Source organism: Nanorana parkeri, unplaced genomic scaffold (assembly GCF_000935625.1).
Source record: "Nanorana parkeri isolate BGI_ZX_2015 unplaced genomic scaffold, ASM93562v1 scaffold16, whole genome shotgun sequence".
NCBI classification, from domain to species: Eukaryota; Metazoa; Chordata; class Amphibia; order Anura; family Dicroglossidae; genus Nanorana; species Nanorana parkeri.
Window position 1 is genome coordinate 543,058 of NW_017306284.1, and position 27,050 is coordinate 570,107.

At 40.4% G+C, this 27,050-nt stretch overlaps 1 protein-coding gene across 5 annotated transcripts in view; it reads left to right on the forward strand.

Annotated features, from left to right (window-relative positions):
* The window catches only part of VPS13B (vacuolar protein sorting 13 homolog B), a 761,266-nt gene that overhangs the window by 77,638 nt on the left and 656,578 nt on the right, over window positions 1–27,050 (forward strand). For all 5 annotated transcript variants that reach the window (XM_018559352.1, XM_018559343.1, XM_018559336.1 and 2 more), the window contains exons 7-10: window positions 11,352–11,611; window positions 20,882–20,977; window positions 23,847–23,969; window positions 24,910–25,047. In XM_018559352.1, the coding sequence (XP_018414854.1) occupies window positions 11,352–11,611; window positions 20,882–20,977; window positions 23,847–23,969; window positions 24,910–25,047 (617 nt within the window). The remainder of the gene's footprint in view (window positions 1–11,351; window positions 11,612–20,881; window positions 20,978–23,846; window positions 23,970–24,909; window positions 25,048–27,050) is intronic.

Below are 27,050 nucleotides of genomic sequence, written 5' to 3' on the forward strand. Positions count from 1 at the left end.
GGTGGCTTCTGTAAAAAAAAAAATTTTTGAAAAATAAATGATAGCGAAGGTTTTATGCATTTGTATGGATCAAATTCTAGCCGTGAATAGTTGCTGCTGTCAGCACCTTGCGTAGAATGCAACAGATGCAGCCGTCTGTGGAAAAGCACTGAAAAATTGAGGGCCTGTGTTGAAGGGCTTTAAGGTGCCCATACACTGCACGATTATCGTACGATAATCGTATGCGATCGGTTTTTCGTACGATAATCGAGCAGTGTGAATCGAGACGTGCGACCGTTTCTACTGTACGGTCGCACGTCTTCTGTCGAACCAGCATGTTCGAAAACCAGCCGGGAATCGTACGATTCTCGGCTGGTTAGAACGGTGCTCGGAAGATAAATGCTGAACGGGCCGGTGTGCGCACGCGCACACTGCCCGTTCAGCATTGCGGTCATCGGAAGCCCGCCCCCCAGGGGGGTGGGCTTGCGATGATCGAGAGTGCGATCTGCCTGTCCAAGATAGGCAGATCGTACGTTTTTTTAATCCCTTTACAACCATCGCAAGACTAAAGTCTTGCGATGGTTGTAGAGTGTATGGCCACCTTTAGTTTGCAGAAGAAACTTCTTCCTTTTACAAGTAAATGGGAATTGCAAAAACAGCTGGAAGCCAGTTGATGCAGCTTTGAAGGTCAACTGCAGGTGAAATGCACCTGTCATTGAACTGTGATCTCAGAAGTGTCTTAAAAATACGGACTGAATGCATCTGAAAGCATTGAGCATTTACACAGTCCAGACTGCTATTTTTTAAAATTATTTTTATTTTTTTAGAAAACCGAAGACTAATGTGTGCCATGGGTAAAAATAGTAAATTGATCATCAGAATAGTGGCCTATTCCATATACTGTCTTGACTGTGTCTGGCTGACAGGTACACTTTCAATCAAATCCAATTTATTTTTGTAATTGTGAGGCTCCTGCATGGCAAAGGTCAGTGCAATGTCACTGCGGTAATGTGTGGGTTTATATTACCTGAAATGTTTGGAAGCAAGACAAATGTGTGTATGTGTTTGAATGGATATAAATATACATAGCACAGCTGCACCATTTACACATTAATTGATCTATTTAGGTTGTTTGGGCTCTGTTCTTTTCTTTTAGTTAGCAAACATTTCTTCCACATGACAGGTTTGGGAGGGTTAACTCTTTAAGAGATAATGCTTGTAAAGCAAATCAAACATTTTTAGAGTTTTCTGTTGTTTGAACCACACATTTTGCATGACTTGCATTTTTATGTGCAAAGTAGGAGGAATGATACATAGGGATACTTTCTATTTATATACAGAAAATGTTTCTGACTTCACATCTGTGCATTGTGATAACACTCGGTTCATTGTAGTGCCGTTCTCATGTTGGAACCATCTGTAAAAAAAAGTGCCTCCTGATTTTGGTGCATTTGTAGCTTATGCAAAATGGGCTGCCCTAACAATACACCTCAGTTAGCTTATTGCAGTGCATTGAAACAGTGTGAAGTGTGCTTGATACATAAAGTGTTTATGTGTCACTCTACCATATTTCCACTTTGATTTACAAAATCTGAATCTGGTATAAACATTGTGTAAATCTAAATGTAAGGGGATACCATTTCATCCATTCTCCAACATGAAGCTAAACCCTTGTATTTCCTATGGGTTGCAGATTCACTGCAGGACCACTTTAAAACAATCAGAATAAAGCTGGCCATACACCTGCCAATTTCCTTCTTTCAACTCGCGGGATGAACGGAAGAAATTGACGTGATTCCTCCAGCAACACAAACAGCGTGTGGATCGAGGAATTACTGCTGTTTGCATCAGAGCAGGCAGCTCATTGGCTGCTGGCTACGATCGCGCAAGGATTTTCCAGCAGGCTCCTTTGATTAGCTGATCGAGGAATGCTGGCTGAAAGGGAGCCGACAGCCCCACACACTGTGCGAATTTCAATCGGTACATTAAAACCCGGCCGAAATTCGGCCAGTGTATGGGCACCTTTAGACCACTCCGGGGTTTTTTTTTTTCCTTAGCTTTGTTAGCCTGGTTCAAAAGGAGACACTTGAAATAAGAAGTAAACAGGATTTGCCAGTACTTTTATTGGAGCAAACATGGTCCTCCCAATAAAAAAAATGACGGTCACCTGCCAGCATGCTCTACAGTGGGACACTTGGCCTTTGTAGGGAAGAAATTATGTTTTGAAGAGACCTGGCAAACCCCATGCTCACTCAAAGCCACAGCAGGTCTGTAGCAGGAGGAGGCATGTCAGACCCCTGCAGTAAGACTATTGCTTCCCCACAGAGCCAAGCACCCACTTTGTAGCTGCTGGCAGGGGACAGGCTTTTCTATTCATGGCTGCTTTAGAAAGAAAACAATTCGCAAGATTTTGGACACCCTTTGTTTTGATGCACCTAGAATGTATTTAGCCGATTTGAACTGAAGGGTCCATTTAGTTTTAATATATCTTTAAAAAAAAGTGTACTTTAAACTATTGTGTTAAACATAAAGCCAAGGCTTTGTGTGTATTAATGACTATTTAGGCTGCCTGTAGCTAGCCAGTCTCTTCCTGAAAGCAACAGGAAGTGTAAGATTTGCACATCTGCATTAAGATAGTGGCACCACTGTGCACAGTGAGAAGCAGCGTATCTCTTATACAGGAAAAACAACTAACTGCTCACTGGTTATCCAGATTTCCCAAAGTGTTAGAAGTTCTAAATCAGCTAAAAGCCATCCTAGGTTTTTGCAGTATTTAATTTATTTGGCTGTCTATACACGATTTGAGTTTTTTGGTTAGGTCAGCTAAGAAGTTTTTGCCCTTTGAGCCAGCTAAATGTCCTTGCATTGTCCATTGGGCCAGCTAAATGTCCTTACATTGTCCATTGGGCCAGCTAAATGTCCGTACATTGTCCATTGGGCCAACTAAATGTCCTTACATTGCCCATTGGGCCAGCATAATGTCCTTGCCTTGCCCATTGGGCCAGCTAAATGTCCTTACCTTGGCCATTGGGCCAGCTAAATGTCCTTACCGTGGCCATTGGGCCTGCTAAATGTCCATACATTGTCCATTGGGCCAACTAAATGTCCTTACATTGCCCATTGGGCCAGCATAATGTCCTTGCCTTGCCCATTGGGCCAGCTAAATGTCCTTACCTTGGCCATTGGGCCAGCTAAATGTCCTTACCGTGGCCATTGGGCCTGCTAAATGTCCATACATTGTCCATTGGGCCAACTAAATGTCCTTACATTGCCCATTGGGCCAGCATAATGTCCTTGCCTTGCCCATTGGGCCAGCTAAATGTCCTTACCTTGGCCATTGGGCCAGCTAAATGTCCTTACATTGCCCATTGGGCCAGCTAAATGTTCTTACATTGCCCATTGGGCCAGCTAAATGTTCTTACATTGCCCATTGGGCCAGCTAAATGACCTAACATTTTTTCAATGGTATTATGAGCGCATACAGGATAATTCATAAAAGGTAAGTAGATTCACTCTCTGGAATGATTCTTCAGTGGAACAGTCTTGCTTATTTTCAAGGTAACGGAAATTCTCAATGCTGCACTAAAGTAAACTAAAGGCGGATGGTTTTGAGGGTTGAGGTGACAGTTTTGGGAGTTAGGACAAATGTGCCATGTCGAGAAGTAAATAATTTCCTTGACTTTTTTTGAAGTTGGACGAAGATAAGATAAAGTAGTAATTTATCTTTTAAACCCCCTTGGTGACTGACGACGTACAGTGTACGTCGCCAGCATCGGGGCTGTTTAAACAGACTCCCAGCGAATAATCTGTTAATAAAAGAAGAGTGAGTTATACATATTGACTTCAGCTTGTAAAAAGCAGAAACATGTTTATCAGTACCTAGTAATATAGATTCATTTTTGTTTGTTGCCGTAAATATAACCCTAATTTAACTAGAAGTAGTTAGTCATGTTCAGCTGGACTTGTTCTGTAGTGTTTAAGACATTTCACAGCTTATCTAGGCTTCTATCTAAGTTCTAGTGAACTAAAGAAGCATCTTGGATAAACTGTGAAGCGTCTAAAACATGACAGAACAAGTCCAGTTGAACATGACTAACTACCACTAGTTAAATTAGGGTTACATTTACGGCACCAAACAAAATGAATCTAAATGACTAGGTACTGATGATGCAAATATTTTTCTGCTTTTTACAAGGTGAATACAAGAAGGATAACACATAACAGAAGTCCAGTTGAATGCCACTAACTACTACTAGCTACCATGACCTGGATAAATGAAAAGTTTCATATAACCCAATTTAAACTTTTTTTTTTTTATATAACAAAAAGTTTGATCGCATCGTTGTAATAACAGTTTTTCTATTGACATGAATTCAATAAATTTTTTTACAAGTATTTTTAAAATGTATTTCTACAATATTTGTATTTATAAATAGGACCATTATTTATGGTTAATGTTTATATACTATGAATATATTAGTTCAGGGGCTTGTTATATACATTCAGCCGTGGTGGGCACTTCATACTACTGCACTGAACGGCGCTTACATAATAACGTTTGGGCTCAATTTAAAGCTGGCCATACACTAGTAGATTGCCGAATAAACATTGGTTCGAAAGATCTTTCTGTACCACCTGCCATCAGACACTTCACGAATGTCAATCGAACATTTCATTTGATTTTAATGTTCCATTTTGGAATAACTGGAGTTTCCTGAATGAAAAACACATTCACTGTTAGAAGTTTGTTTGAGAAAACTTTTCTGTTTTGCTCCTTTAAATTTTCAAATCGACCCCATCAACTAATAGAAAGTCAAAAGAAAGTTCTTTTGAAAATCTAAGCAGCATATGGTCAGCTTAATGCAGCATTACCCTGAGCCCAGGCTGTGTGATGTTGTCGCTCCAGTCCATAACAGCCTGGATTTTGAGGAAGTGGGTAGAAAGACGCTGGCCATCATTTAACCCAGATGGGGAGTTCCATTTGGTTCTCTTCTATTGAAACTGTATTAACCTGAGAAAAAATACAGCTCATTAGAGCAATACATAGTTTGTTCCCTGTGGAATCTTGATTGAACTCGATGGATGTGCCTTCATTTAACCCGACTAACTATGTAGCTATGACCTGTTGTACATGTATAAATTGCATCCTCCAAAACCTACATTTTTTGACAGGGAAAGGGGGAAAGCACACCCAGTCTAGTTTCCGCCATCTTAGGCATTTCCATATGGATTCTAAGAGTAATTTGTCTTTTACTTGTTATGCCCTTTTTTATGCCTGATCCACCCCAACTGCACTAGGAAAACAAGTAAAATCTTCGACCAGTGAGGTCCTACAAATCATTCATTACACATGCGCACAGGAACAACCCAAATGTAGCTCAAATGCTGCAGTTAGAGGTATTGCAGACTTGAGCTTAAAATGTAGGTTTCTTTTAATTTTTTTTCCTCTTGTATGACTTGAATTGTGATTTGATGGTTACTGGCTCCAAATTAAGATTAGTAAAATTGCACAATGACCTTTTGATATTAAAAAAATATAAAGAAAGAAAATGCTAAGTGACCTGTGGATTATTTTAACCTGTATGGCAGAACCTCTGGTTGTAGAGGGTTAAAACAACTCAGTAAGTAAGTTGTCTTACTGCACACAAATGAGGTAATTCCTGTGTCTTGGCAAACAGCTGTGCTCTCCCTAACCTTTACTTTCAAGGTTTGAAGGTGGTTCATAATATGTCTGTCAGAAGTGATTTCTTTCTGATCCAGAAGCAACAAGCAGGAACAGATTAATTGCTCTCTCACCCCTAAGGTGGTTGGTTGCCTTGCTAGTCAGAGGTGATGTCAATCATTATGTGTGTGACTTGTTTGACTACACTTGTGTGCGGAGGTAGAGAAGGAAACATGCAGTATTTTTATAGCAGAGGAAACCTTACCTTTCATTAATTTCAGATGTCACATTTTCTGACTTTTTTTTTTTTTTTTTTAAAATCTATATTCATGTGTAAGGCTTCATCCACGCGGCCATAGGATTTTACATAGAATCTTGCTTGCAGCGAAAACCTTTGCCCGTTCGCTGCATGCATGTAATGTTTGTGTGAACGATCACGTGTACAGTGTATAGCACAAATTAGCCCTATTAGTTGCTAGGATGCAAGCGTGCACTGTAAAGTATGGTCCATATACTGGAATAATTTTTCGAGGACTTTTTTTACACAGTTGAATGCAGTTCCAGATTGTGGAGCTTTGTGCAGCTGTGTATATTGCCCATAGGATACCATACTGCTGTGTTTGGATTCATGAGCCCTAATGTGTGTGAGCCCTAATACTTCCATGTGTATTTTAAAGAGGTGTACCAGTAATTAAATGAAAGAAAATTAATCCGACACTTTGTTAAGAAAGAACTGTTGGCATATTTAAAACAAATGCACTGTTTGTGTTAAGTTCCTTTCTACCTGGTTATGATGGGAGACCAGACAATTGTGGAATGAGCAGCACCTCACCAAGTTAAGTGCTTTAAAGAGTAATTCTACTTTTGTTGAGAAAAAAATAATTTTCCTCTGGGTGATCTGTGTACAAGGATTTTAACAAACTGTTGCAGTCCTACCTGTTTCTGTTCTGAAGAAAAGGCTGTTTGTTGCACTGTGTCCTTTTCCTGATTCCTGAATGGGAGGGTCTGGGTTCATTATATCCAGCTGGTGGGCTTCCTGTGTTGTAATAAGGAAAGGTGCAGTGTCTGCATCCCTTTACTGGTCATTAACCCTTAGTGTGTCACCAAAAACGAAATTCCTATTGCAAGGGATGCCAGAAATGATAATTGTATCTTAGAGCAGACTTCCGCAAAAATCAGTCAGCCAATCACAGAAAGCAGGAAGTGACATTTCTGGGGGCATTCTGTATACCAGCTGTGTATGGAATGCCTCCAGATCGCCAGATTTAGAACATTACAGCAGCTACATTTTTAAATAGGAAGCTAATTTTTAATAACATTACATTACAAAATGGCTTGTACGACAATTCTATATGCATTTTGGAAGATTTGTTTTAATTTCTATATTTTTTAAAGTGGAGTTACACTTTAAATCATTTTTGTAACCAACTTGGAACAACAATGCAGATCAGAAGCTCTTTTACTCAATCTTCACTGGCTGGGTACTTGTAGGTTCGTATCCTAACTACTGTAACCAGGGCAATAGAGGCAGCCACATTTTCTCTCTGTACGAGTAAACATTTCTTGAAATATTCCATTTTTTTTAGATCTGAAAGAAAACATTTTGCATTTGTAATGCTGCATGTTGAAGAGATATGTTCTGCTATATCTTTCAGCTGCCAGGTGTTCCCTAAGCTGACAAAATTTTGTTTCGGTCTGTGACCTGATTGGGTAGATTTTACCATACGTCATGTTCCTGTGACCTCTGCACAAGAAATGGAGGATGTGCGTGTCATCAGGACTGGAAGGCACAGACGGCTAAAAGAAACACTGTCTGAAATTGTAACCCTTTCCCACTGTACTAAAAATTTACAAACATTTTTTTTGTCTGTGTGCCCATTGGAAAAAATCTTCCTTTACTTTTTGTCCTGACCGGAAGCGAGGGGAAATTTCCCCAGTAGAGGCAGAGACAGCAGTAGAAACTCGATATTATCAAATCTGCCCCCATTCTATCCAAAATAAAAAGGATTAACCTGAGCTGGGTGTTGTTGTAATGTGTGACTTCTTATCTACAGGTGAAACTTGAATAATTAGAATATCGTGCAAAGTTCATTTATTTCACTAATGCAACTTAAAAGGTGAAACTAATATATGAGATAGACTCATTACATGCAAAGCAAGATAATTCAAGCCGTGATTTGTCATAATTGTGATGATTATGGCTTACAGCTCATGAAAACCCCAAGAACCCCAAATCCACAACCTCAAAAAAGTAGATTATTACATGCAATCAATAAAACAAGGATTGTACATAGAACAATATCGGACCTCTGAAAAGTACAAGCATGCATATGTACTCAGTACTTGGTTTGGGCCCCTTTCGCAGCACTTACTGCAATTACTTTTGCACGATATTCGAATTATTCGAGTTTCACCTGTATATTACTATGGAAAGTATTCAGCAACCAGACATTGTGAATTCAGGCAGTTGTTTATGATGGAGGGGCGTTGATTTGTTTGTTTACAGAGCAATAACACAAATGACACGTCAGTTTAGGTCTGTATTGCCCTAATTCCTAGAAGCAGTATGTTATCCTTTTCACTTCTTTCATCCGATAACCTTTCACAGGTCAAATAATATAGTATGAGACAAGGTCAGACCTAATATTACTAGACAAAAAAGGAATGCCAGCAATGGCAATAATATCAAGAACGGGAACTAAGCAATGCAGCCCTTGTCTTGTGGTGTCTGTCTAGTTATTTTTTTGTGCTTGGTAAAGGTGTTCATAAAATTAAAGTGATCAGAATTATTTGGCAACTCACGTAGCCAAGAAGCTGAAAGTTCTATGGTAGTCTCAGACTTATAATTGTCAGCAGAGGTCCTAACGTTCATCTTTTATTCCTGAACAAAGTGAGGCATTTATGAACAGAGCATATACAGATACACCTACATGCAGCTAACCTAGATATTAAGGTATTGGAGGTTTAGCAGGTAAAGGCGTTTAAAAGTGCAGCTTCCTACATCACCTCTCTGCCTCCAATCTCTTTATTGGACAGTGAATCAGCATCATTACCTCAGTAACTTCTATCCAGTGAGAAGGAAGCCAGAGAAAAGCATGTAGTGCCTTGCCTGGTTTTTACCATGGTTATAATATGCTATTAGCAACCATGATTTCTATCTTGTTTTGCATGAAAACTGTACCCTGGGATTTTTGTAAACCGGCTAGGGTGAACTGCTTATTAAATCAAGGGATAGAGGAATAAGCTGTAATACTTTATTCCTCCCTCCCCAGGCAGCCGGCACTCACCTCTTTCCAATGCTCTGGCCCTTGCCATCCTCGTATACAGTGCAAGACTACTGGTCTTGTATTGTACGTGATGATGTTGCACAACGCTGTAGAGAAGAGGCGTTGGGGGACTGGTCTTACAACTTGGTGGAAGCCTGCTGGAGTGAAGAGTAAGTTAAATGTTAAAACTATTTACTCAACCCCAGACTTAACAAGCATTTAGCCCTTGCAGTGCTGACAGGGAATCCCCACTACATGGAGTTCAGCTTTAAATTGCATATCAGCATCCAAACGTCTGCGCCATTTAGCCAAAACATTTTGTTTTCCAGTTTTGCATAGAGTAAGGAATAAAGCCGCTGTCATGTTTTTTTATTGCTACCTATATCCCCAAATGGGGAGATCCACTTCCTCCATTTGTCCTGATGCATGTGCATTACAGGACACAGAATGGTATTTAACCAAGATGTCTTCTCTCTGCTCTGAGAAAAGCAAACAATTTCCTTTTTATTATTTTATTCTTCAAGACCAACATCAAGATTCCTAGCTGCTACATAGCCACTCCTGCACCCCCTTGGGGGACCAGACCCCACTAGGTAGAATACATGGAGCTAGCCTGTAGTGTCAGCACTGGATCCTTTGTGGGGCACTCACCTTGGCACATAGTGCCCTGTGTTAGCCACTGGGTGCTGTACAGGTTTAGGGCCATGGTTATTATGCCAATGGAGCCCTGTTCCTGAAGACCCCTTAGGGTGTATGCCCATCAAGACGAAGACTATCTGGGTTGTGCTGGATGCCTCCACAGGTGCTACTTGTTACACACCCAAACCACCATTGGTGGGGACCTAGGGCTTGTACCTACTCCCCAGAAGTTGGCACTCCCCATGTGTTCCAATTTTTTTCCCTTTAGGGGGTTAATTGTTGAAACTGTGACACTTTAACCCCTTAAGCACCCTTTCTTTAGTTTTTTTGAACACCTGTTATGATCCACATTTTAGCCCTGAAAATGACTTATAACCCCCAAACATTATATATTTTCTGAAAGGCAAGACCCTGTAGAATTAAATGGTGGCAGTTGCAAATTTTTATGTTGCACGATATTAGCGCAACCCTTTGTCAAACTCAAACATTTTGTACAAAATTACCTTAAGTTGAATTTAGTGCCCCAAAACACAATATACCCATTTGTTTGTAATATATAAAAGAGGAGGTTACAACGAGTAAATAGATTCCAAACATGCCCAGGTTAAAAATTGTGTGCGTTCGTAAAACAGCGACACATTTTAGTTCGCCTAAAAAGCCCATAGACAATGCTTTAAGAGCCCCTAAAGGTCATCAATTTAGAAATATGCATACATTTTGGCCCTAGAATTATTGCTCTCACGTGTGCAGTGTTACCCAGCATGTGTAGCGCGATTGTTGTTTTCGTACGTAGGTGTACCCGAAACATGTTTATGTGAATACACATGTACTCGCGGGGGCAGGGGCTTTAAAACATTTTTTTAAACATTATTTTTAAATTTATTTTATTAAATATTTTGTAAAACTTCTTCTTTTTTTTTTTTTTAAACTTTATTTGCTATCACATAGGGGGGCTTACAAGCACCGTGGTTATAGCATATTGGTGTTGACCAAGTCCTCTTTAAGGTGAAACTGGGGGTCAAAAAGACCCCCAGTATCACCTTTCCACTTTAAATAAGCTATTCGAGTGCAGATCGCACTTCAATAGCTTAGTGCTCGGGTTCAGGAGCCCAGCACTGACAGCTCAGGAACCAGAAGTGACGCAATCCGTGTCGCTCCCGGTCCTATAGAGTGGGGATGAGATCGTTGAAGGACGTTCGCCACGCTCCTCCCCAGCTTGCAGCCGGCACCCGACATGCCAGTCTCGGGCCTGCAGGAGGGGCAGCAGAGCCCAGGAAACACGGCGGGTCGGTCGTTTACTTGCCCGTAGAAGCGCTCTGATGGCAGCTGAGCCGCCAATATCGCTTCTATTGTAAAGCCGACAGCCGGCTTTACAATTGTAAACAGCTGCCGGGGAGTATGTTTAAACGGGCCCGCTGCCAATGACATACTATGCACGTCACTGGTCGCCAAGGGGTTAGAAATGTGTTGTGAACACTTTGTCGGGGCACCACAACTCTTCATTTAGTCTTACTCATGTGCTCCATATGTGACACGACACACTGGTTTTTGGTGCCACAACTCTTTTTTTCAGGACTCCGTTACCCCACCTCAATTTTCTTATGATCCACTCCTGTTATTTCTTGTTGATAAAACTGAGGTATGCTAGGATCCATGCACGGTTCCCATAATGATCGGAAACGGACAGTGTCTGTGTGAAAGTGGTCTTAGAATGTGCCATCTATTGCATTTTTTTACTTCTATAAGAGGATGTAGATTGTGTGCACACCACATCATGTATTAATTAGTCTGTGTTCTTTCTACAGGAACTGAGGAAGAGTTGGTAGCAGGGATGCAGTATCCAGCACAAGACCTGTATTATTTGCAAGATGATGATGAACAGCAAGGATGGGTGTCATGGGCCTGGTCTTTTGTTCCAGCTATTGTAAGTTACAGTAATGATGGGGAAGATGGCTACATGGAATCAGAAGATGGAACTGCTTTCCAAGGAACAAAATCTCAGCTGTCCAAAGATCCAATCATCTCCATAGGCTTTTACTGCACAAAGGCTACTGTAACGTTTAAGGTAGGCATGCTGTATTAATATTTTGTCCTTAATTTAATAATGCAAAGCATGATATGGTAGGCTAATCCATAGCTTGTTGCTGCCCTGAATTAGCAATATCATGTTAGAAGACAGGACTTTAAATGCACGCATGCGTAGCAATAAGTAAGTGAAACACTTAATGATATATATTGCAGACATCGCAGTACTCTCTGTCTTCATGCCTTCTGCTTTTCTCTTCAGAAGGACCGTGTATTTGTTTTTTTCCTACCACTATCAGCATCTACTTCCTAGACTTAGATCCTGGCTACAAGATGACACCCTTTTGACTTGCTACAGAGTTACAATGGGAGGAATTAACAAAACTTCCTGCGCCTTTATAATGGCGTGCGTGGCTTGTGCCACAATAACAAAGCAGATAGATTTGTTCAAGGGTTGTCAGAGGGAGAAGGAGCAAGCAGCTCCAGTTCCCTATGTCGGGTCTAGTGCAGGTATAGTATAGGAAGCAAGGCAGCTTGCTCCTAATCAAAAAAGGGAATTGTACCCAGAAACCGCTCAATTTAGAAGAGTGGCCCAAGCTATATTCCCCCAAATGTTCCAGTCTCATGACTGGTGTCTCATGTCTCATGACTGGTGTAAGAAGAGACTGAGAAAATGCTTCTTCCTGCCTGCAGCAGACTGATAACACCATCTCACCCCAGGCAAAGTCACTTGCCTGGATCTCAAGGACAGCCTTTTATTGTTGCAATGCACAGTTTTTTTGTTTTTTGTTTGTTTTTTTAATGGTACTATTTTGCATTTTAATATTATGTAAAACCGCTTAAAATTATACTCATTGTAATGTATGTATACACTTTGACATCCTTCCAGTTCAGTGTGTAAATGTAAAGAGATCTTCACAAATGAAACTGTTTGCTGGCTGACAAATTAATTCATTACTGCTAGTCCTTGCAGGCTCTGTGTATATCTGTATGTATTGTTAAGAACTAAAACTTAAAGAACGGTATGCATCGGCTTGCTAAGAAACCAATACCTAATTAAGAATTAAAAGATAGAAAATCATAGTGGCTGTAACTTAAGCCATGTATACATCATCCATTATCCTTATTTATTCAGATTGACAGCTCCTATCCCATCCGATGAGTGTGAATGGAGGACTAATAGTTAAGGAAATTGAAGCACTTGGGTTACCTCATGGACATAGTTTACATCATGCACAATTTTGGTTATGAAAGAGTAGAGGTTTTACTACTGTTTTACATGGACTGTGGGATCCACTCTGGAAAAAAACCTTTCTTGTTCGTACAGTACAGGACACAGATAATCATGATGGAGGGAATGTCCAAAAACAATTACAGGGGGTGAGACCAGAGTACACCACCAGATTCAGGACTCCCCAGTGCTGATCTAATAGGTGTGTCTCCACCGTACTACGCTACTACTACTACTACTACTAATACTACATTCCAAGGTGGAGACGCATCTGAATAGAGACTTTTCTGTAATTATCTCTCTGGAAAAGGGAGATTTCCTAGCCTCTATAGAAATAAAGGATGCCTACCTGCAGGTTCCCAATTTTCTATGCATCAGCAGTTCCTTCTCTTTACAATAGGCAAAGAACATTTTCAATCTGTAGCTCTCCCATTTGGGCTCTCCAAGGCTCAAAGAGTGTTCACAAAAGTATTGGCACCAATACTAGCCTTCTTGCTTTCTCAGGGGATTCACGCAGTAAGTTATCTGGATGATCTTCTCTTAAAGGCACAGTCCAGGCTAGAATTGACTGCAAACCTTCACAGAACTCTGAACATATTCGAGTGCTTTGGGTGGATAGTAAATCATCAGAAATAATCTCTCCAACCTATTGTTTGGAATATATGGGCCTAGTGTTAGACACTGTCAGATCCAGAGTGTTTCCGCCCTAAAGCAAGCTCTGATCCCTGCAGAATCTAGTCCGGGACCTTCAGTCTCAGTCACACCCCTCTGTCCATTCATGCATAAGGGTCCTGGGTCTGAAGGTGTCCACGTTTAAAGCAGTTGCCTTCACTCAGGTTCACTCACTCTCCAAGTGAACATTTAGCTTTGTGGAACAGACCGTCCCTGTCCCTGGACCTCCCCATGTGTCTTACCCCAAAGGCAAGGGTTTCTTTAAAATGGTGGCTGGTCAGTCCAGCTTTAAAATTAGGAAGGTCCTTTCAGCCAGTGTCGGTGGACGATCTTAAGCTCAAATACTAGTCTTTCTGTTCTGGAGATCTCTCAATTTAGGGAACATTAAACATGCTAGAGCCAACTTTACCAATCAATATTCTGAGTTAAGGGCAATTCGGTTGGCTCTTTGTTACTGGTCCTGTCTTCTTCAGTGAAAGCCAGCAATGGTACAATCTGATTATGCTATGGCTGTAGCTTACATAAATCATCAGGGTGGAACAAGGAGTTTTGCTGCCCTTAAGGAGCCAGGGAAGATTTTGAATTCGGCAGTGTTTCATGTTCCTGTTCAATCAGCAGTCTTCATTCCCAAGTGGAGAATTGGTAGGCATATTCTCAGTCGGCAACAGCTTGATTGAGGAGAATGGTCGTTGAACCAGGAGTGTTTCAACAGATATGTCAAAGGTGGGGTACACCAGATGTAGATCTACTGGACTCCAAGTAACCGGAAACTGGATTACTTTGTCTCTAGACTCAAGGATCCCAAGGCTCTAGCAACAGATGCTGTAGTAATTCTTAGGGATACTTTCAGTCAAATATATGCTTTACTTCTGTTGAAAATGTTGCCTTATCTTCTTTGCAGGATAGCCCTAGAAGGGATTCCAGTAATTCTGGTGGCTCCCTCTTGGCCCAGGAGAGTGTGGTTTACAGCTATCCTATCTGTGGCACCTTCGTGAAGCCTTCCCAATCGTCCAGATCTTCTGTCTCAGGGGTCAGTCTTCCACCCTACTTCTCAGTCGCTGGCTTTGATGACTGTTGAAGCCCAAATCTTAAGAGAAAAGCGCTTGGCAGAGAATATTTTTTCTACCTTTATTACAGGCAGTGTAAAGTGTATTATAAAGCCTGGAAAGTTTTCTTTGCCTGGTATGGGAAGAACAGGTGAAAGCCTAGAGTCCAATCTTTGCCTTTTTCCAATTGGGATTAGTTCAGAACTTCACTTTGAGTACTCTTAAGGGCCAGATTTTAGCCTTAACCATACCTTTTCAAGAGTCTTTGGCTTCTCATTTGCTCACTTGGCTCCGCCTAGACATCCTCCATTGTCTCCTTGGGACCTTTATTTGGTGCTCTTCTCTGCAGCAGCCTCCATTCAAACCTCTCCGAAGCAATACCTTACAGAATCTTACTCTGAACTTTGTGTACCTGGTCATTATTACCTCACCTGGGAGAGTTTCTGAGCTGGCGGCTCTGTCCTGTAGGGAAACGTTTCCCGTTATGCACCAAGAAAAGGAGCTAGACAGTCTTTTTTTGCGCAAGGGGTTTTTGTCTTTTCACCCTAATCAGGACATTGTGCTGCCTTTTTTTCCAGAATCAAAAATCCTAACGAAGAAGCTTTACACTCCTTGGACGTGGTAAAGGTTTGGCAGGTCTATCTTGGCGCCATCTCTTCCTTCCATCTCTCGGATTCTTTATTTATTCTTCTGGTAGGATCTCGTAAGGGTTGTTCAGTCTCCCGATCCACTGTGACTGACTTATTGGATCAGATAGCTCATACAGCAGGCTTATTCTAGTAAGAATATTTCCCTGCCTTTTCCGGAAAAGGCTCACTCCACTAGGGCTGTCAGTACTTCTTCGGCCTTTCCCATCTGGCATCTGAGGAGCTTAAGCTGATGCTGAGTTTGGCAGTATGGTCTAGCAGGCAGCAGAAGAGGTTACCTATGCTGGTGGTGTACTCTGGTCTCACCCCCTGTAATTGTTTTTGGACATTCCCTCCGTCATGATTATCTGTGTCCTGTACTGTATAAACAAGAACGTAGGATTTTGTTACTTACCTGTAAAATGATTTTCTTGTAGTATGGTACACAACACAGGACTTTCCTTTTTATGTCCTGTGTTTTGGATATTGCTAGCAAATAATAGCTCTTGGTTAGGGATTGGAGTTATATAGGATTCATATATAGGATTCAAAGTATCTGACCAGTGTCCAGTCACCTGAAGGTGCAGCTTGTATAACCTGTCTATTATGATTAGGAAAAAAGAAAATAGCACTGCGCTTCAAACTCAAAAATTATATTCCTAAAATGTGAAAAAAATTGTATGAAATGTGAAATTGTCACAAAGTGATAAACAATTTTGTGTCATACACAACACCTGTGTTGTACAATGCCTGTGCTGATGATAGTAAGAAAAAGCCCTAAGTCTAATGGTCTGGACACTATAAAGCATAATAAACATGGGGGGAAAAAAAAACGTGCTAGTACATCTCATAAAGTGTGTACACATAGAAAATCCTGTGTTAAATCTCACAAGTAATGTACAACTCCCACTTAATCTACATAACCATATGTGAAGTCCATTACTTCTGGATACAATAAAGTCCTTGAAATATGTGATGATATACCTTCCTTTTATAATCAACACCACGTCCGTGAATGCATAAACAATTAGTGAATCAGTGCTCTCCAGTCTCCACTGTGCTCACGATAAGATCTGGCCGCACTCACCGACTCCTATTGCTCACCATATTTCAGATGAACAATTAGCGCTTTGTTGATATATATATATATATCTACATCTACATCTATATCTATATATCCAAATCCTCTCCTTTTTGTTTTTAATTCGACAATAAATTGGGGTAGATTCCTCCCAACTCTGGCTTATCTTTCCAAAATCGTGTAACACTATTGCTCCATCTTCCACCTTCTCTTGTGCTCAGAGAGAGAAAAAAGGCTTCCCATAGTGTAGTATGTCAGAATAAATTTATTTAAAACGATAAAAAATACACTTACAATTAAAATAAGGCAATTGCACATGGATTGTGTCCACTGGAGCTCCTGTCTCTCTATGGTTGCATTGCTCGCATAGATCCGCCCACCTAAGGTTTTTCTTACTATCATCAGCACAGGTGTTGTGTATGACACAAAAATAGTTTATCACTTTGTGACAATTTCACATTTTAGGAAAATCATTTTTGAGTTTGAAGCGCAGTGCTATTTTCTTTTTTCCTATTTTGGGTGTACTAACCTATTAAGCACTGCTGCCCTTATTTGATTCCTAGCGCAGTTTCTTAACATTACATTTTTTACTAAGAATTCTTTCTTTTGAATGCAAATATTTTTTAAATCCTCAATTAAAAACTTATCTTTCTGCATCACTACGTTGCCTGCAACCTATTCATATCTATATTAATGTCACATTAAGGTGACACTAAACTCATTAGTTAAGTCTTAAAAATGTATTCAAGTACTCTGATACAAAATGTATTTTATTTGTGTATCACTCGGCTGTAGATCCTCAAGTTATCTCTGAATTGGTGCTGATGCTGTCCTTCCTTCTGGAGGGTGGCTACTTATGTTCCCTGTGTGTGTCGTAAAGTAGGCACCGCTCCAACCTTGCTCCCGTGATGGGCTACAATCTCAATACAAATTAGTCAACTAAGCATGAGATTGTAGTCCATCCCGTGAGCGAGCTTGGAGCTGTGGCTACATTGCAAGACACACAGGAATCATGGGGAACAAAAGTAGTCACCCTCATTAAGGAAGGACAGTGTCAGCATGAATTGAGAGATGATTTGAGGATCTCCAGCTGAGTAATAACTAAATAAACTACATTTTTGTTAGTAAGGTACTTGAATGCATTTTTAAGATTTAACTCCTGAGTTTAGTATCACTTTAACTCCAACTCTAAAGTAATGTGTCTTTTTCAGTGATTGGGTTTTTATTTCATCTCTGTTCTACCTAAATATGTTTTACATATTTGTGGTAGCATGCAGCACAGATAATCTTAGTGTTTCTGCCTCTGATTAACAAGCTCTCTTCCCACATAGTAATATGCATTGAGAGTAGCAGTTCTGCTGCTTTTTAACACCTCCTACCCTCGGATGACCTGCAACAAATTAACAAACATCCAACAGGAAAGAGAAGTTACATCTGCAATGAAATGTTCTGTATGAGATTCACATGTTACACTGAGTCGGAAAACATTAGCTTTCATTGTTCTCGTTTCTAGCAAAGAATGTATGGAATTAATTTGTGGTTCATTTTTTGGTATTAAAAAAAGGGGGTTGTATTTCTGCATTAGCATTTGGAGTGGTTGATACCGTTCCAGCGCAAAGAGAAAAAACATGCCAAATTAAACGTAACATTTTCCTAATACTGTTGAAAATTGTTCTTGTAATGTTTGAGTTCTTTTAATCAATTAATTGCTTTTCCTCTGCAATAATTGCTGACAGCTGATGAGGAAAAAGGGAATTTGTGCTATATATAAAGCTAACTTTCCTTTCATAGCCTCTTGGCTTCACATCACGCTCTGTGTGACATTATTAGAATCTGGTGCTCAGATAGTTCAGGAAAAAAGTCCCAAGGGATGACACAAATCTTCAGTTGTATAAATTGCAGCAGTAATTTCTACCTCTCTGTTCAAGGGGAAGGGCACCGTTTGTTCTTGTAGGTCATTGGGGGGCACAGCTGCCACTGGGCCCCCAGAGCTTATTGGTAAATGTGCGGCAATGTGTTCCTGATACAGCAAGATTCCGCCAAGGAGGCCCCACAGTCGCTTGCCACAGTCTACCCGGCTAGGCCAATGCATGCACTCTGAGATTTCTGTTTACTCCTATAAAGAGTGCCCACTGCGAACAGACTCTTGGGTATAAAATCTTTTGCAGGGTTGTTTTAACCTGAATGGTGAAGCCAGCCCTTAACAGAAACCTGCAATGAAAAAAAAACAGAGGCTGTCAATTCAGATCTTTTTAAAAGAAACTTGTCTCCTGTTTTTTTCTTATAAACTGGCTCCAATGCCTAGAGCTAGTGAGCTGTGGGAAGCAAGATTCTGCAGGACAGCCAAAAGACAGTAAGAAATGGCACATCCACATTTTTACTACAGCAGGTTCACTGTAATCTAAACATACCTGTCTCAGCAGCAGTCTTTGATCTTTGAATTTGATTTTGTCGACCCTTTTAGAATGTCACTGAGCCAACCCCTCACCCATTCAAAAGAGCTGAGGGTGTAAGGTTGGAGTGCGGAAGTATTTTATTATACTTCAGAGGACAGTCCCTTAATGCATAATATGCTAATATATCTATTTTTCCAAGTGACAAGGTTTTATGATCCAACAACCAACTTATTAAATAGAAAAATCATGATTTGATGTATCAAACATGATGTGAATCTTATGCATATTCTCTTGGGAGCCATAATGCGTCCCATCTGCCTTCTGCACCTCCATAATATAGGCATTTTATGTCTGATTATTTTCTTATACATTAGTGTAATCACTTTATGTGAATGTATCTCCATTAGAGAAAGAATTATGTATTGCTTCTAGACTGCTTTACAACAGGTTATTGACGGGGCCATTAGCAGACTCTGGCTTAATGAAAGTTAACGACTGACTCATTAACGGGCTTGTGGGGATCCTAGCTAAGATGTTTATGCATTCCATTCATGCTGATCTGCTCTGATCAATGTGTCTTGAGCTAGTTGTTTTCATTTCTTAGTATGTACCTTCTCTGCTTCCTAACACAGGCATGAGATCGGACCGTCCCCATTATAGTCTTGCACATTTTGGGGGAAATGAGGGTGGTACTACATGCATAATGCCTTCCCAATTCTCTACAGTCAGTTTGAGGTTTGTCAGACCTCATAATCGTCACGATACCCTTAAACTTAAAGGAGAACTATGAGGTGAGTGATTTTCACTCAACCTCATAGTTCGAGCCGACGTGTGACAATGAAACTGTCACAGGTTGGCTCTATAGATCGCGAAGCGAGTGAACGCATACAGTTGCTCGCTCATTTTCCGATCATCTTCCTGCAGAATGCGATGACTGTCAGTCACTGCTCCCCGCAGGAATTCCCCCCTCCCCGATCCTCCAGTGCTGAGTGGAGAAACGCACGGGGGAGAGGGCGGGCACAGCTGGCTCTGCCTCTAGATAGGCAGAACCCGCTGTCACTCATGCAGCTGGGTGGCTCTTGACAGCATTGTCGGGATCTGTCCCGACTGCGGCAATCTCGGTATATAGTGAGCAATAGCTTACTAGGTACTGAGCTTTGGGTCACAGGAGGACGTTGGAATATGTCCTCCCATGATCCTTAAGAGAACTATGGGATAAAAAGGTTACCCCATAGTTCTCTTAACTAAAAATACTTAGCCTAATGTTATCACAATAATCATAACTCTATCTTTATAACGGTATAGCCCAGCCCAAATTTTTTTTCCATGGAAATCTACCATACTCAAAAAGTTAGCTCAAAGCTCTGTTGATCTGGAAAATAATCGGTTTATGTGTATTTTACATCACCTGCTTTGTTCCGTTATGCCTGTTGCAGAAAGCTTTGTGCCCAGTGGTAAAAGTTCAGGTGCTGCTGTCATCCATGTTTCCACATCAGTGGTCAACTGTTAATTGTTTAAACTCAGCAGTAATGATGTTTGAAAGTGTATTGTCTCCAACTACACTGGGTTCCTGGCAGAAATGGTCATAAATGATGTGACCATTAAAAATATGTGGTACCAAAACTGCATTCTTGTGTTTTTCATCATTTAGCCCTTGTTTTTTTGGTGTACTTGTGAAGCTTTTATGTTAGTGCTCTGCTAACCGATAACACATGGGTTTTTGCAGTGTACAGGCCCACGTGTTTCTTTTCCATAAATGTTCCTGGCTATATGCTGCTAATGTCATGACAGATCTAGATCTTAAGATCCTTAAGAAGATCTCAATGACTGACTAATGCTTAACCTTTTGTCAGCTAGTCAATCCCACCATTCGCGAATCACAAGACTGGTGGAATGCAAGGAGCCTTGTACCACACAAGTGTTGTTTTAGATACCCGGCCATTTTTCATCCCCTGTAGAATTGCAGCGTTGAGAGAAGAGGTGAAAGTAAAATGTAAGGAAGTGTGTTGACTGGACTGGCTCCTGCCCTGCTTTACATTACACTTGGCATATTTAAGTTCAGCCTCCTATGCAGTGGTGTGCTTAATGTCTTGCAGCTGTTTCGTTTGCACCTGTTTCCTGTCCAATAATACACTCTGGCCAATAGTGAACTTTAATTTGTCTTCATCTATGCAGTCTAGTAATGACAGATTGCCACTCTTTAATGTCGGTGTTGGCTGAATTGAAGGTGTGTGTGTGTGTGTTGTATTGTTTTCCAGCTCACTGAAATGCAAGCCGAGAGCAGCTATTACAGCCCTCAGAAGGTGAAATCCAGAGAAGTCATACGATGGGAACAAGAAGGGACAACAATTGAGGTAAAGCCTGCCTATTTTAAACCATATGTCATCTGTACAAACATAAAATATGCAAGGTTTTGCGTATATGTTCAAATATTATTACTTCCAATATCAAAACTTTATTAGAGGGGTGTTCAGTAAAAATGGTTCTTTTATCCACCTGTTGGTAACTCTAAAGAGTAGAGTCTTAGGAGCAGCAAGACCGTATGAACAGTCAGTATGGTTAGGTGGACTGAAGCGAAACAAAGTCCAAGATTGGAACACTGCAACTAATATATAAAATGTACTTGTTTTCAATAGTGTACTTGGTCATATGATAGGCGGTAGAGAGTAAAGCTATCACTGTTTAGGTCCAAGCCCTCATTTAATGAAGGACATTACAGGACTCCCAATTGTTCAGGAACTTACCCCTTTGGACTCCCTTCTTCTTTTTTCTTTCTTTTTTTTCATAACAGCAGGATGGAACGCTCAACCACAGGTTCATCTTCACTTCCAAATCCTTGTCCAGACACATTTTTCCTCTGCCTTATTGTCCGGCCACATTTCTGCACTACACACAACAGCAAAACACTCCTTGCATTCTTTGTGGCTGCTTCACCACAGGCTGGTGTCTAGCATTGACAGGGTCATGCTGCACCTTCTCCACAACACTTTACAAACAACTGGCTGGCCAAATTTTGAATCTTTATCCCCTGTGCCAACATTAGGGTCTGTATGTCTTTTCTCACTTTTTGACTTGACCCTTACACCCTGCACTGCAACATCATTGTCTCTCTGAGTGAAAATGTAATGAGTCAGGGATGTATGCAGGGTTAAGGTGGTTAATATGATCTAACCTATTGTTTGTGACAGCAGTTGTGGGCTAAACTCCACAGCTTGCCTCATGATATCCCCACACTCTCGACAGTGCAGTGGAAGAAGGTAATACGCACAGCCCACTCTCCACCTAATTGTGTCCTACAGTAGAGTACTAAAATAAATTCTTCAATCCTACTAAAATAAATTCTTTAATCCTACTATGATTGAGAGTGTGATGTTGACATTAGTATTCTCAACCAGCCAATTGTAGACCAGGTATTTATTCTTGCGAACTAGAGATCTGGAAATGTTAGTGAATATCCAAAATGTCATATTTTTTGTAAGACATGTATACCATTAATATAAACCTGTGCGCTCATTAAACCAACTAGCGCAGCCAAACACAGACAAATGGCAGACTGCATAAGGTACTTTTTCAGGGTTCCTGTACCATCTGGAACCTTGCTACACTGGTTGGGAAAATATCAACTTTGTAAAAGTCACTGCTAGCAAGAGCATGGACAATACTGCTCAAGTGACCATGTGCAGGCCTCCTTATAGGCTAATCAAGCACTGGGCTTGATTAGCCTATAACCTACCAAAAGGGGCCAAAAGGGTATCACTCACCCCCCACACTCCCCCCACCAACACACACACAGCAATATTTCAAATATCTCACCACGAAGGATGCAGTCACTACTAACAACAGGCTTAGTAGTATTTGAATACATATAGGGAAAGCGATTCTGGAACTTTTGGTGTGTTGCATTTCAAAAACAGACTGTTAGCTGTGCAGTAATCTTCATTTACAGCAACTCCTCAAATTCAGTTTCCATTTTGCTTGCCATGTAGCAGTATTCCAGCAATGCACACTCTAGAAGTTTTAGACAGAAACCTATCAACTTTACAGCATGTTTTTATGCTGTGAAGTATGAATACTCAAATTAAACACTTCAGATGAAATGAGTAAATTAACATACAGTACACATTTATTTGATTAAAACAGTTTTTGTATGACAGTCAGATTCAGCACCCCACCTCTGTAATGCAGCAGATATGATAAAACAATGTATACAGTATAGAATATACAAAACAATTATCAGTGTTATTCTCTATATTCTATGTCTCTTTTATAATTGTCTGGTTATGCTACCTCTAGTAAAAGAGGTCATTTTTAACAGTCATTTAGTAAACAGAGATGTACTGAGTGCGATGATGAGTAAAGTGTTAGTATAGTTTTCTATGTGTTATGAATGACTGGCTTGAATGAGTGACGCTTGAAACATATGGGCATTGTAAGCAGTCTTTTCACTCAGAGAGAACAGTAACATGAGAGTTGCATAACTTCATGTACACTCATCATTCCACACTCGCTGAGCTAAGTGAATTTGTTGGTGCGTCACCACTGTGTGAGGTGAGCAGTGACTGAATGTCCAAGCTTTTGTGATGTGTTTATTAGCATCAGGATTCGTTATTTTACTGAGCGTTTTCCTATAGTGTTGGATGTATATTTCTTTTTTTTTTTTTTTTTACTTTGGGTGGTATATAACAAGGGTTAGTATGTAGGAACGGATGGTATCCATAAAAGAAAAGTGTTGTATGTTTACAGTAAGGTTAAGGTTGTAATATACAACCCCAAAATGCAAGGACAATGCTAAAGTCATATTTATTTGTTTATTATAGGTGTTTACAGTAAATACCTATAATAAATAAGTCTTTTCTGGTGGATGCAGCACTTTACATTCACATCAGTCCCTGCCCTCGATGAGCTTACAGTCTAAGGTCCCTATCTCACATGAATACATACGAGGGCCAGTTTAGACACGAGCCAATTAACTTACCAGCATGTCTTTGTAGTGTGGAAGGAAACCCATGCAAGCACAGGGAAAACGTGCAAACTCATTGCAGGTAGTGATACAGGTATTCGAACTGATGACCACTACGCCACTGGCCAAAGTGCTAACCACTACGCCACTGTGCTGCCCTGTACATATGCATGCTTCTTTCTGTAAGTTTGAACGACTTGCACTAACTAAAGAAATTACAATTATTTTGCAAAGATTCCTATTGAATGTTATATTTCCCGCAGGTACTAATGCAGGGAGAGCCTTTCTTCGATTGCCAGATTGGTTTTGTGGGCAGTCAAGCCATATGTTTGAAAGGAATTATGGGAATAAAAGATTTTGAGGAGAATACAAACAGATCTGATTCTGTAAGTACAAATGTGTGTCAGTTCATGTTTAACAATGTGATATGCTACTTAAATGTTGTCTATGCAAGCCATAAAAAGTTCTAAATGTGTAAAACATTCAACTGTCAGTATTCAAATGATGTTGTAAAATTCACAGAATCATAGCTCTGGTTGGGCAAATGAAGGCTTAGTTCATTCATATAGGGATTTTGACCTGCATTAAAGCTACCAAACAGCCTTGAACAGCTGAGAGTTCAATCAGAAAGTTCCTCTGATTAGTGAATAACATGAGAAGATAGGCTACTGGATATGTATTGGGTTAATTGCAGTGATGTTTTGGAACCTAGGAAGATTTTTTTATTTCCAGGGCATGGCTTAGTGCAGGGGTAGGCAAACTACAAATCCCATTAAGCATTGCAAGATTCCCACAGCCACAGGTTTGGCTCCCAGACACAGATGCGTGATGGAATATGTAGTTCCACCACGACTGGAGGACCGGAGTTTGCTCACTCCTGGCTTAGTGGAGCATGGTTGTTATTTTGTTCCCCCGATTTGTTTAATCCTGAAAGCACAGGTAAATGGCTGTTGGCTTTACATATATACAGTCTAACTCAAATTCTTGAGTGGCTTTCTTATTAAACCTACTGGAAATGTTGTACCAGTATGGGACACCTGTTTTTTTACTACAACTGTAGTCATTAGAGATCACGTGAACAAAAAATTGTCATCTGGCCGGTGATGATAAACAGACAGTTCTACTCATCATCTAAATATTTCTCTCTATGGCCAGTGTGACTCATTTTGCAAAATGACCATTTTTAACATTTAAATGTTACTGAAGTAGGCTTTGACTTGTTTGGTGTGTTTAGTGTTATGCCTAATCTAAAATCTGAAGTCATTATGTGATGGGATATCAGTATTAACTTAAAAGTATCATTGTTATATGTTCTTCGATATCTAGGAGGCCTGTTTCTTTACCTGTGGAGAGAGTTTAAGTAGCAAAGGGAACACTTATCTTACTAACTCGCTATTCGACTACCGAAGTCCAGAAAATAATGGAATTCGAGCAGAATTTATATTCGACTCCGCTTCCCATAAGGTCAGTATACATATGTGATGCAACTTTGCACTTTTGGGTTGCACTTTAATGGGTTAGGGCAAAGCTTAAATGTTTCTCATTTTTATCTAAACATCTGACATGGTATATATGTTTAGGCAATATGTAGGTATGAGAAGGCAGTCATAAGTTCTGACCCCAAAAGTAGCCATACATGATTTGCTATTTTGTTCTTGGGCTGTGCTGACACTCTTTATGCTGACCTTTTTTTGGGTGGAAAGGGAAGCAATGTTAATAGCTTAATAGATATACCTTAAGTTGTCTGCTGATGATGTATTGTGTTCAGAGCAGGTAATCATTATTGGGTAATAGTCATCATGTGTTTGTCTGAACTTGACGATAAACAGCCACACCTGGTCCTCTTGTTCCTTTTATTGTGGCCTACAGTAGTTTTAGAATTTCAGTTGAATGCATTCCTAATTCTTTTCAAGTGGGAATTCGCTTTACTTCAGTAAAGTAAATCAGTAGCTCAATAATTCAGGATTTGTTTTGTTTCAATTTTAGTTGTTAACTCCCACTAAATTCTGCTCCTGTTGCGTTTGACATTACTGCTCTAGTATGCTTGATGCCAGCTTACTGAGCATCAGCAGCAGTGAAAACAAGTGAATCCTATAATCACTCTCTCAAATCTTGAGAAAATTAAGTTACTGTGCTAAAAAAATCTAAAATTTATATATAAACATTAAAGTACATAGTGATTGTTCCAACACAATATGTGACATCTCCAATAGTTAAAATCAATACAATCTCAAAATCTGTAATGTAATCTGAGCGCAGTTTGACCATTTAATAGTGGTCAAAGGAGTCTGGTGAGTGTATTGATTGCACAGAAACACTTAGGATGTAACACTAACACCCCAGTCACACTGAGCTGTTTATCACATGATGTCTGCAGCGAAATTGCGCATATTTCCACGCGATATTGCTCTATGTAGCTTGTCCAATGCATTTCAATGGAGCTGGTCACACCTCACAGCTCAATGTCGCCTGTAGCTTGTCGCTCGTGCATGACCCACTTTTTTGCGCGGATGTCGCACGATTCGGCTCCAATAGACTATGGTGTCGAGCAAAATCGCGCATTGCCTGCGATATTGTGCGACTGAAGGGTCACTTTAACACTGCAAAATGGAAGGAAAGAATGATGTCACATCAAGATCACTGTTGATTGGTTACAGCCCAATGTAGAAGTGACGAAGTCCCGCCCAAAAAACGTGCTATGTAGCGCAATAAAATGTGCATTGTCGCTCAATATCACTCAATGTAGCTCAAAGCTGTTCAGCGCGAAATTGCTCGAAAAACGCGCAATACCCATGTCGCTCAGTGTGAAAAGAGCCTAAGAAATACCTTTTTGGAGTGGAGCACAATTGCACTTTATGTATTGTTGGAAAAACTTTTTAAAAGAGACTTTTATTGTGCTTTAGAGAGACTAATTTGTAATTTGCAGATCCAGTTTTGAGATTTTATTTATTTTAGCTATTGGGGATGTCACATATTGTGTTGGGATAATCACTATGCAATTTAATATTTATGTAATTTGGGAAAAAAGTAATGTGGTCCGATGAATCCCTTTTCCAGTTGCATCATGCAGATGGCAGAGTGAGAATTTGGCGGGAACAGCATGAAAGCATGCACCCCACATGCATGAGTACAACCCTTCAAGCTGGTGGGGGCTGTGTTATGGTTTGGGGCATGTTTTCCTGGCATGATTTGGGACCTTTAATTCGTGAGGAACAATGTCTTAATAGCACAACATACCAAAGTATCGTTGCTGATCAAGTTCATCCTATCATGTTGATGGCGTATCCCAATGGAGATGGCTTCTTCCAACAAGACAATGCACCATGCCACGGTGCTCTTATTGTGCAAGAGTGGTTTCAAGAACATGAGGGAGACTTTACCTTGCTTAGGTGGCCCCCACAATCACCAGATCTCAATCCAATTGAGCATTTGTGGGACGAAGTTGAAAGAGCCATCAGGCAGCTGGT